Genomic DNA, 12,801 nt, shown 5'->3' with positions numbered 1-12,801 from the left:
AACAAAAAGGACACCCCTGAGAGTTCCTTATGTTTACATTTGAGCCCCTTTTATTCTGTACATGTACAGTAGCACCTTCTATTCAATTCATGTTGCCTCTGGATATAAAGAAAAATCCTAAAATACGACACCAATGCACTGACTGCCCCTGTACATTCATTAGTGCGACAGATGACATGAAAGTAATAGGGAAAGCCACTGAAAGCCACTGCATCAATGTACTTATAAACTCAAAGATGTGCAGATATTAGCAATGCTCAAAATCATTTCAATGGTTTTAGGCAAACTGAACAAATGTATTATCATATCATATCAATCAACCACTGCTCTGCTCGGTCTATCTTAACAATACTAGGCGATTGCAATGATCTAGAAGGAGACTTTACAATGCCTTCGCTATTCCCAGTCAAGATCAGCCATTTGCACATCTGAGTCAAGTACCATCCATGTTCTATGTAATATCATGAAGAAATTAATCATCATTCTCAATCCACAATATAAGAATATTTTGGCCAGCCTCATTCTGGCAGCACATACTGTATTACAGGACCTGTTAATCTGCAATACCCACACCCACTCCCCTCCACCCCAAAGGAGCCGCTATGTAGGACCTCCAGCCCAAAACCCAGTGACCCCCCCCCCCCCCCCCCACCCTGTCAGACGCCGTTGATGCTGTGATTTACTACCACGGGTCCCAGGTGTACTTGCCCTTGGACTCCAGCTCCATGCTGCCTTGCCTGCGAGGAGATGGATGGCATGGCTGAATGTGTGAAACCTAACAGTGGCTCGTATGGCCCTGAGCCCTGCCTGAGCCTAATTAAGCTGTAATGTAACTACAATGCTCTCGAGGAGATGTTGTCTCACCCACCAAATGTTTTTAAAAGCAGCCCTGGGGCTGGGGCGGCTTTAGAGTGAGTTACTGTGGCCGGGGCAGCCAGGCCACAGCCAGGCAGGGCCGCCCGATGGGGGAGGCTCAGGTTACCCTCCCTATAGTCGGGATGTGCAGGCTGCAGGACGCCATGAAGACTCCATCCTATCTCCATGCATTTCCGTCTTTGTCCCACTAGTGGCTGTCCTGAAATAGCCCTGTTTGTATGGGCGGGGGGGGTAGTCAGTAAAATGCGTTACATTTCATTGGTCCATCTAACACACGTTTGTCCCAAACTTCTTTGTTCTCAAAGACTGTCTGTTGAATTTTGCTGTGCACCTTAAAATGCCTTCGTTTTATAATGCAACAAGGACACATTTTGGGGAAGGGGAACATTTTTCACATTAGTCCCATTTTTACTTGAAACATCACTAAACGGATTGTTTACAAACATATAAACTAAACTGATGAATTTTCTTTTGATGGATTAATCTTGTCACTCTGCTCCCTTTGTGGGTATTACTGTTAGGACCCGTCCTGACTCCTGTCCGCATATACATATATAATTAAGGTTCATATTTTGCTTTTGTATTGTGTAATTACTAACGTGACTGTGGCTGTTAAAGCAAACAAAGCAAAATCAAAAGGAAAAACCTACCTCCTCTATACCTCCTCTATTTAATTCCCTACAACTGAGATGAGATCATTTCACAAAGAGATGATCGGAGGGGGGAGCACAGCAGCATGTGCAATATCTTAACCATGGTAAGCCATGGTAAAAAATATATATTGTCTTGTATGTCTAATTTATAATAACCTCTATAAACTATTCTAAATGATAAATAACATTTCACCGCAACAGAACGAGCCGAGGTGGCACTGAAACAGAAGCAAGGCTATACAATATAGAACGTTGTCAATATTTACTGATGGATCATGTGATTTCCCCATTTCCACGCGGCTCATGCTGAGATAGTATCACCGATATAATATTAGAAAGCAGTCTTGAGAGATAAGGTGTCCGTTGAAGGTCACGCGTCCCCCTCCCGAGTGATCGTAAGAGCCTTTTGTGGTTGGGTTAAATGTACATGACAGGCTGTTGGGAGCACAATCGCCCCTTTTTAATTGTCATGTAATGGTTTCATGTAGGAGCCAAACTGTCTGCAACACTTCAGTGGTTGGAAACCAGAGCCCGGCCACACGACCACAGATGTGGTTAACTGCAAAAAGGCTAAAAGGAAAAAAGACAAGTGGGAGAATAAGTCATGTGTGCTGGGGGTAAGACACTGATAGCTGATGCTTCATTTATGGTGTCGCTCACTGAAAATAGCCGATCTACGAGCTCACAACGCGCCACAATGCAGCACGTTGTTAGCTTCTAGATCGGCTATTCGGCAAGCAACTCCGAATCAGGCTTGACTGTCTGTAGCTACAACTGGCACCTGAAGGCCTCCGTTCCAGAATGACAAACTTTTTCCAATAGTTTTATTACAAAATGTGTTCACTAATCAACTATTGCCATTTGTTTGGGCTGCATTGAAAAGAAAACTGCCAATGTTCCAATCATTAAAATGTATTGCATCTTACAAATTGGGCCTCAAAGATTACGTAATACGTATACTGCAAAACAGCTACCAGGCAGGCAGTCCTAGGGATGAAAACCTTAACGGTTCTAATGCTCACTCAGGGAAGTCAATTTTCCAATTTAGTGGAAGCCAAAGATGACAGGAAACAAGGTAATTTACTGTGTCCTCCACAACAAACCCTGGCCTTACTCTGGCGCATGGGCAGTAATTACCTTCCAAAACTGAATGCCATTTCATATTAAGCTGCAGTCAGAATCCCAATGACAAACACTGACTCATTATCAGCAATCATGGGAATTAGTTGCATCATTTAACCAAGCGAACAAATCATTTCCAGGATACTGCTGGAGGCAGATAGACCTATTAGGAAAAATTGTAGTTCTTAAATAGAATAATTGACGTCTCCATCTTCTCCTGCTTTTGCTGAAGGGCATTATAAATTACATTTGCTGCCATAGAAAATGTGAACCGAGGGGAAAAATGCACTACTTAAGTCTCCTGCAAGGCACTGGTCCGTTTCATTCATGCAGCGCAGAGCTGAAATAAAAGGGTCTGCGTTTTGTCAACTCTTGTCACCAAGGTAACAACAAATCACTGGACTCAGATGTGGTAAATTCACTCAATATTGCACCTGATCTTAAGGCTGCTCCAAGTAAATTTAAACCTTGTATACTCTGTTGATTAAAAGGTACCCCAGGTGTCTATACTTGGTCCCCTCGTTGTGACTCTAGTCTCTACACCAATTTTTAAAGCCAAAAATAACCCATCTAGGCCTGGGCCGTGGCTCAGCGGTCCAGGCACGTTGGCTGGACTCCCGATCCCGACGGCCTTTACTGCATGTCAACCTCCCCCCCCCCCCCCACCCATCTCCCTCCCCATTTCCTGTCAGCCTACGGTCTGTCCCTCTAAAAAAAAATATAAAATAAAGGCGAAAGCCGCAAAATAAATAAATAAATAACCCATCTACAAGCTCAAAAGACATGGCAAGAAAAGGGAAAATGTTCAGCGCAAATGAGGATCTCCTGCACAGTATAAGGTCATTCAGTTTAGTGCTTATATGGTTTTGCTCCTGGCACTATAGCAGAGAAGTTACTCAAGGCTGTAGGCCTGTGATGTCTATCAACACAGGAGGTCACTGTCTGGGGGCAAGTGGAGCCCTCGGCAACATTGTTAGATCATCACGTTCCCTCAACACCTCATCAGAGAGAAGAACCTTGCTCGTCTCAACACATTCCTCACATCTCACAGCTTTTCTTTTGGGGAGAAATTGTATAGTTGTGTGTGTGTACTGTGTACCTACCAAATTATGCTCTTAGAAAGGGGTTCATGCAGTACATTGCACTTTTCGATGTCACTTTTATGTCAATGACAAGCAAAAACAATACACAATGATGAAACAATGTCAAAGAAACATCCGGACAGATTTATTAGAATATATCCAAAAGCATCTTAATAAAAGTCAAAGTAAAATGCATGGAGCAATATACAAATCAACAAAAAAAAACAGGAAAAGAGAGCGAAAACTGACAAATATATTTTACAGAGCAGGATTGAACAGAGGGAATAAGTGAAAGAGTCAAATATTAATTACAAAACAGTAGAAAAAAAATAAAAATGGTTAACGGTACACTGGATGCCAGCAGATATTTCAAGTGTTATGAGCTTAAATATGCCACATTTTGTGAGGGCATACGCAGAGGAAACCATTCCAAGGTGGACTTAGGTTGACCTGTGGACGAGAAACACGAGAATCTAGTTCCCAATCAACTCACATGGATGGATGTAGCTGAACCAATGTGGTGGAGACAAGTGATACTCCATTAACGGCCAAGGGTTTCATGGTGATATTTCTTTCTGAGGGTCAAATGAAATCTGAGGGAAACGACCCATCACGATGAAAATCAATAAACATGGGTGAAACAGACCAAGATGGACCCAGTAGCCCTTGACTGGCCATTGCCCACGGATGGAAAACAGAACAGATTACAGTCCAAGAGAGCATTGCTTGTGGGCTCAATTTTGATGTTTACTATGAATGAAGGACTTGAAACTTGGTTAAGCCTAGTAAAAATCCAAGCGGGTTCAGGGAGCTGTCTATTATGTTTCTACAATTGCTTTGGAAAACTGTCTTAAGTGATGTCTGGGCTTCAGGGAGAGTCCTAGACTATCTACCAAAGATCTTCACCAGTATGCCTGCTAAACACAGGCTAATTGTGTCTCGAGGACTGTTGCTTTAAACTACTTAAACCCTGTACAGTATACTTTGTTGACCGGGGTCACCCATGGGTCTGTACTTGGCGCCCATGCTCTTTCCCCTCTAAAACAGATCTCTTCACCGAAAATAGCAGATCTACAAGCTCACAACACATGTCGTGAGCTTGTAGAACTCCCGTTTTTTGCCAAATGTTCCGTCTTTTATGACGTGCCCAGAACCGGGTCGCTAGGGTTCAAGAGTGGTTTAAGAAACAAAGAAGAAAAGAAAAAGAAAAAAAATCAAAGACTGCAATTATACTGTATTCTGGCATATTGAAGTTTAATATTAAACATTTCCAGTAGTAGTCACCAATTTCTAGCATGGATGGGTTTCCGCTTCACCGTGTATGTATTTACCACAACCCCATATATATACAAAATGATAATACTGGGATTTACTCAACCTCATCTGTCTGTCAACTGTCGGATATTGAAAAAGTGGAAAAGAGAGATATGGATCAGCATGAGCCGCAGCTGTGCATGCTCCATGATGTAAAGGCGCCCACTCGCAAATTCAGCGGTGACCCACGATGCTGTGTGGCGCAGGGGACCTCACGAGAGGACTCACTTGGGCTTGGTCTCGGCGTCTGTGACCTGGCGAATGAAGATGGCGTCCTCCGGGTGGCTGATATCCCCCTCTTCGTGCATGTAGGAGGCGGCGATGGCGAGCATGGTGCCGTCGTTGCTGAAAGCCAGCGAGGCGATGCTCGTCGGGTAGCGGTGGAACTGACACAGGCGCTTCTTGTTGAACGGGTCCCAGATGTTCACGAAGCCGTCCGAGCCACCTGGTGGAAGGAGAGGCTTCAAGGTCAACTTCAAATGCTATTTCCCCATGTGCGTTCTCTCAGATTTAGAATATATATATTAACAGAGTGCTCCACACATAATCTTTGTAGTTATAGTCACGGGACAGTAAACAATAGGTTCAGACAGGAAAGGTGATTAGCCAAACAACATTTTACATTATGACCAAAGCCTGACCAATATCGGTTTTGTGGTATCGGATTATGCAGCCGATGTGTCCCGATTATATCCTGATCACATTTTTCAAACATAGCAGATCTACGAGCTCACATTTGTGGTATATATATAATGTGACATTGTGAGCTTGTAGTGTTGAGTAGGGCTTAAGTGGTGAAAGTGGTCTAGGACACTCCAAAATCTCCCAAATATCCGGAATGGGTCTGGCTCCAATATTTCAATCTCTTTTTACCCCCCAGGAGAAGCCTAAATCACAAACTGTTGCTGAGATGAGAAGGCGTAGTAGTACCTGTGGCAAACGTGTTATGAACGCTGTGGAATGAGATGGCGTTAACGGGGTAGACTTGCTCAATTCCGTTCTCCTTCAGCCTGTGGCATTTAAAGGCGTACTTCTTCTTCTGCACCTCCTGGCTTGGGTCCAGGTACTCCACAGCCACGCGGCCTTCGATTGAACTCAAGACGTATCCCTGGAGCAAAGACACAGGGTCTGATGCAAATTTGACCTTTTCACCGGCACTGAATTTTGTGCCGCCAACTTGATATCCTGTAATGTGTACATTGTTTGTCGTTTTAACCCTAGAACACTAAACCAGGCTGATTTTCACCAGGACAAATATATTTTTGTAATATTTATAATGTTGCTGATGTCTGAGGTGGGTGGTTCTTTCAGTACCTTCATGATGCTCATTGACATCATAGAAGGTAAGTTTGTTTCCCTGCCCACATCCCAAATTTTTTCTACAGTCAGGGGAATTTTAGAGAAAAATCCCATACAACCATAATGGGCTTTTTACTTTTTTTTTTACTAGATGTCAAATCAAAGGAATGGGTGGACCAAAGGAGAAGTTCCCATCTCCATTATTTGTTTTAAAATACCCACATTTTTCACAGATTTGCCGCCCTATGATAGGTCACCCCATGATATCCATTTTTCGTTTATTTGTGAAAAGTCATGATTGAAACTTAACCTCAAGTAGCCATGTATTGCTGTACTTCAATATATTTTGGTTTAGTGATGGTTTGACAAAAGTTACGTTTAGTGTTCTAGGCCGGGTTAACCCATTCTGGGCGGGAACCCCTTTTGGTGTTAGCATTATGTTATGCTTTAGCTATTGAACAATAGCAGATCTACAAGCTCATAGCGCGCCACCGAGTGGCGCGCTACGAGCTTGTAGATCTGCTATTTTTGAAAAATCGAAGAACGACTGACATAGAAACATAGCTTTTTCAGAAAACTGTCAGGATGTAGAAGACATTTTTAGAATCTGATCTCAGGTCAAAATGAGTTAAGCACAATCCGTTTTGTGCGCTAGATGTTTATACATGTTTAAACATAATGACTTTGGTCAATGGAGCTGATCCGGAGCCAGCGTTTACCTGTTTGTTGGGGAAGGCTCTGATGCAGCGCGTCTGATATTTCAAACTGGACTCTCGTCTTTGCTGTACGTAACCCATGTTCCTCAGGTCCCAGACTAGGACTCTCCTGCCCGCTGTGCCAACGATCAGCCTGTCTCCAGCCACGGCGAGTGTGTACACCTTTCACACAGACAGAAAAGCAGAATGTCACAGATGCAGGAAAAGGGTTTCTGGATTTACCGCTTGAACAAATACCCTAGCAACCCTATTCTGGGGCTAACATCTGTGAACATAGCAGACCTACAAGCTCATAATGCACCGCAATGTGACACATTGTGAGCTTGTAGATCTTCTAGTTTCAACAATGATATTTACTATGCAGCGAAACAAGTGGAAACCTAACAGAATCCAGTCTAAAAAGTATAGGTTTTAAGTGGTTAAATTAATCCATAGCAATGCATTTTACACAATATCTGATTCTAAACATTGAGACTTGGAGATGTGCAAAAATGTTATGTCTTCTTTGTCCAATTTGTAATCGCCTCTCAAGGCAAGAGGTACATTGTAAATCGTAAATCATAACTGGCTCTTCTGGTTAAGCAAAACGCATGAATAAACTGCAATTTCTCACTTGAGTATCTTCAAATCAGAACGTGACAAACACGATCTGTTATAGATTCTAGTAACTACAAAAATAATCACTATATATTGAGTTGGTCTATTTTTTGTGTTTCTTCAGCAAAAGATATATCCCCAGATAAGATGTACACTACCTTTTCAGGCTGTGAAAATGTGCCAGCATTGCAGGGTGTCCTCGGATCCCACATCCGAACTGACCTGTCCCAGCTGCCTGTTACCATGACATTGACCTCAGGGCAGTACTCCACACAGCGAATCGGGGCGTCATGTGTTCCAACTACTGTATCTATTTAGTGAAAATATGAAACAGTCCTTTAGCTAGTTGACTCACATCATTAGTGTTTTTTGTTCAACCACACTAAATCTGTCTGGAGAAAGAAAGGGCACAAGGCCACGATTGATTTATTCCAATGTACATGAACCTTGACCCAGATTGTTGTGGCAGACTTACCTTGATCCGTATTCAAATCATGCATTTTTAACTGTGCATCTAAACCACCGCTCCAAGCATGTGACGGATCCTGCAAAAAGGAGGAGGATATTCATTTACATGAACTTAACTACATCATCAACTTGTCAAAATGCATCGGAATCATGCTCTAAAAGAGTGGTTCTCAACCCGTGCGTAGGAATCCCCAGGGTGGTCCCCGGATGACAGTAAAGTGACAATTTATGGACATGTAATCCCCCCCGCCGATCTACAAGCTTGCAATGCAAAGCAACACGAGGTGAGCTATTTTCACAATATTTATCTGTGGAACAGAGTGCTTGTCAGGGTGGGGGTCCCCAGTTAAAATATGAGTATTTTTGGCCTTGAAAAGGTTGAGTACCACGGGTCTAAAACATTGTATAGTGTCCTTTTTGCAGCTTACAAAAAAAGCACAGTCGAGGACGGGGGCGTTGTGCTGGTACTTCATCCTCATCGTGTTGCTGCCGACGTCGAAAAGACGGACAGTGGCGTCCCAGGAGGAGACCAGAAGGAACTGGGCAGTGCTGGGGCTGAACTTGACCGCCGAGATGCCATCCTCCGGGGCTTGATTCAGCTTGTACTCGTTTGAGCCCGTCATCTGGAGAAGGTCACAGTAACACAAAGGACTGAGATTACGACGAGACATACATGATTCATTCGGTTCAGTAAGTTGCACTCCATTGAAGGTTGTTTTACTAGACGCAACTACAGAGTTGTGGCAGTCAACAACACAGATTTAGCTTGCACATATATCTGAAATCAATTACAAAAATGAAAACAAAGGACACATAACACACAGTCACTGCGCTATGTAACCCTTTTCCATGAATAAAATGTCATTCTGTCCAATCTAAAGAGGTGCTTGCTGTCTTTACAAGGCCGCCCGGAGCCACACATAGAAGTGGAAAGTTAGATAGTGCAGCTTTAATGAAACAAACGCAGCTTGCCTATTCTTAACAACTAGTTTCATGAGTCTGAATGAGTAACAATGACACAGTAATGAAAGACAGTTCCATTATTATTTAAGCATGAGACTGTGATTATCATCTCAGCAGATTACTTCAATTACAGTACATGTGAGGCATTATCGGCAATTAATTATATCGGATATCGGCCAAAATGTCTCATCGAGACATCCCTAATTTGTGCATCCCAAGAGTTCAATTAAAACAGGGTTTTACTGTAGCCTATTGGGGAATAAGTCATATGTCAGCCCTGAGATTGAAAGACAGACAGTTTATTTGTATTTCTTGGAAACAATGGTAAATTAAAACATACCTTAAAAACCTAACATTAAACATAATTTGCCGGATGGTCACAATAAAGTGACAATATGCAGCTTACAAATCACTGATGCATGCATGTTGTCATTCGCATCAATGTCTCAAGGTTTTCATCCGAATATGTATGTATGACACAAAATCACTGATTTACTGCGACACTAGCTCTGGTCCATAGCCTTCTACTGTTTCTACGATTCTGCCCTGCGGACCAGAGCTACTGTGACACATGTATGGCACAGCCACATTATGAATCCACAGCCCACTAGTACATTGGTTCTCAAACATTTTATTTTCAAAAACATTTAGGGCTAGCTCTGATTCGGCATGGTCATATTAGTATGATAGTATGTCCATCCATGGAAAAGATAAAATAGAATTTAAGTGTCCACCACACGCCGGCACGACATTATGAACCCTGGCCATTCATTGCTGTTGCATATCATATCCTAGTGTAGCCCGTCTCCGGACCCCCCGGGTTGAGCTCCTTTGGATAAAGTCATCAAAATGTCAGAAACTTTAACGTAGGGTTCCGAAAGGAGCTAATCCTAGTGCAGCATTAGGTGCACCGCTTCATTTTAAACTCACAACATCCATGGCAAGCGTAGCGTCAATGTAATGTCGAGTAATAAAGTGGCCTCTAACGTGCGTTATCATCCGTGTGTTTAATGTGATCCATCGTCCAACAAAAGCAACAAACACACTGTGTTGTTGTTCGGTTGCACTCAGCAAATAGACGGAGCCCGTGTGTGGTGTCACTGTCTGTCTGTCGGCTGGCTCCCGCCGTCGCTTGCTAACGTTAGCTTGTACCGTTTAGAGATTACACTACACATTAAACCTGATATTTGAGCCGTTATACTGACCGTTTTATGTCCGTGTCCTACCGAGTCAACTCTCTCCGGTGTGTGATAGCAAAGGGCGATCGCGCTTATATGTCATATAAAAGGGATATTAGCCCCTAGCTAAGCTAAATGCTACACACAACACAACCACCACTGTTTGCAGCAATGTGTTGCTTGCTGCCGTACCGTTGCTGCTGCTCGTGCTCAGCGAGCTTCTGATTGGTTCAAACGAATTCGCCGAGAGCCCGCTGTTCGCTTCGATTGGCTGAACGTTCAACGTGACGTAGACACACTTCCGTTATGGTAGCAATAGTAGATCACGTGGTAAGGGTTCTTCTTCTTCGTGTGGTCGGTCATATCTATGGTCGGTCACCTCACGCGCGCGCTCACATCACATGCATGCACATGCACATGCACATGCACACACACACACACACACACACACACACACACACAGACTTTGTTTTTCTTTCTTCTTTTCTTTTCTTTTCTTTTCTTTTCTTTTCTTTTATATATATTCATATAATAGGCTATCCGCATAGATAGTTCAGTTGGGTTCAGATCTGTTATAGGCTGTGATGAGTTCCATACTTTAGTATATAGCATTTATGACTCACATCATCAAATCGTTCAATGACCATGTCCATGTTAGTGACCCTGAACTCCCTGTAGATTAATTGGTGCATTGTCATCCTGGAGGAGACATGACTAAAAATAAAAATGTATCATCATCACAGGTGCATAACTTGATTTGCAGTGACCATAAGTTCCAGCTATAAGAAGAAACCATGTAGGTCAGCTGGTTTTCAACCATGTGGTCCGTGGACCACCAGTGGTCTTTGAGGTGCTGTTCCCCATGCAGCTAAATGATGGAGAGTTGGTAACCAAATGGACCCATATTGATCTTTAACTCTCCCAAGAGTTAAATGATTGTTAAACATCTGCATTACTTATAGTCCATTTACAGGAAGTCTACACAATAGAGAATAGAATAATTGTTATTTTGATCAACGTTTGCCAACAGCATGGAATTGTAGACTAAATCGTATCCAACAACAACAAAATATTCTTTCGTTTTGGGTTTGAGAGGCAAAATATCATCAATTGTGCAGGTCTGTGGCTCAAATGCTGAATAAATAATGGGCCCATATACCCCTGTAGGCATGTGCCAGGAAAATGTCCATCAGACTGGAGCGGTGGACCACTGAAGGGGTCAAGAATTCCTATACTTTTCTCTTTATAGACTACATCCTGCATGCATTCTTGCCCACTTATATGAAGGATAAGATCTATCCACGTTTTTCCACTAGTACACCAGGCCCTATATGTTTTTTGCACCATGTTGACCTCAGATGTATAGGCTATATGTACATTATAGTCTTTGTATATGTCTTCTTGTTTGGTTTTTTTGCACTGTAACATCCATTGTTATGTACTGTTAACTTCTGACTGGAACAGTCTGACCATTTTTTCCTGCATTGAAATTCTCATGATTCGCTTTTTTTCCCTCCCATTTATACCTTATTGCAGTGGTTTTCAACCATTTTCATATCAAGGCCAATTATTTATTCGGAATTTGAGCCGTGGACCAGCATTTGATGAGATATAGACCCAAAACTAAAGAATATTTAGCCTATTGTTGGTTTGGAGAGATAACAGGCAAACGTTGATCAAAATAACAATTTTTCTATACATTATGTAGGCCTATGTGTATAGACTTCTTGTAAATTAAAATGCAGATGTTTAACAATAATTTAACTCTGTCTTGAGTTCAAGATCTATAAGGGTCGATTTGGCTACCAACTCTCCATCATTTAGCTGGGGACCACCTGTAACCTCTTCAAGGACCACTGGTGGTCCCTGGACCACTGGTTGAAAACCACTGCCTTATTGCACTAATGCAAGCATGATTGGATTTCAATAACCCATTCTGTATTTAGTATTTCCCATAGATGTGTGTTCCTTGAAACACTTGCCATTTGAGCGCATGCAGTCTTTGACTGAAGCTCCATGGCCCAATGATGAACCCCTTTTCCATTCTTGTAAAAATATGAACAATTAATCTAACCCTAATTGCTTAATTGTTTATAATGCGTGCACCTGCTTGATGCATTGATTTGTTTCTCATTGTGTGTGTGTGTGTGTGTGTGTGTGTGTGTGTGTGTGTGTGTGTGTGTGTGTGTGTCTGTCTGTCTGTCTGTCTGTCTGTCTTTCTTTCAGGAAAACCTCGCATATATTTGTTTTAAGATTTCCCATCATATTCACATAATTTTTTTACTTGTAGCCTAGCCTATATTCTTAATCATTTTAAAGTTATTATATAAATCTATACAAACCCTAATGTAAGCCAGGTATAACTTGTGTCAAAACCATAATTATGTTGGTTATTTATGTTGTTTATTTTTCATTAATTTCAAAAGTCATACACAATTACAAGGAATGCTGTACAGCCTTCCCCCTGAGACAGTGACAGTATAAAATGGAACCACTTTAAAATAGAACATGATACAACTTACAATGTGCCTAT

General features: G+C 42.2%; 1 protein-coding gene across 2 annotated transcripts; it reads right to left on the bottom strand.

Moving 5' to 3' along the window:
- Positions 1–3,856: 3,856 nt before the first annotated feature.
- Positions 3,857–10,584, bottom strand: bub3 (BUB3 mitotic checkpoint protein). 2 transcript variants are annotated; one of them, XM_079492466.1, is made up of 7 exons: positions 10,461–10,584; positions 8,556–8,750; positions 8,135–8,204; positions 7,818–7,969; positions 7,066–7,224; positions 5,978–6,155; positions 3,857–5,492 (listed from the first exon to the last, which is right to left on the bottom strand). In XM_079492466.1, exons 2-7 carry the CDS (start codon positions 8,748–8,750, stop codon positions 5,272–5,274), a joined length of 975 nt encoding a protein of 324 aa, XP_079348592.1. In that variant the 5' UTR covers positions 10,461–10,584; the 3' UTR covers positions 3,857–5,271. The 2 variants fall into 2 exon arrangements, with proteins under 2 accessions (XP_079348592.1, XP_079348591.1); XM_079492465.1 differs by lacking the exon at positions 10,461–10,584 and adding an exon at positions 10,296–10,454.
- Positions 10,585–12,801: the final 2,217 nt, after the last annotated feature.

Source organism: Electrona antarctica, assembly GCF_951216825.1.
Source record: "Electrona antarctica genome assembly, chromosome: 22".
Lineage (NCBI taxonomy): Eukaryota > Metazoa > Chordata > Actinopteri > Myctophiformes > Myctophidae > Electrona > Electrona antarctica.
This window is presented reverse-complemented; position numbering and strand designations above follow the sequence as displayed.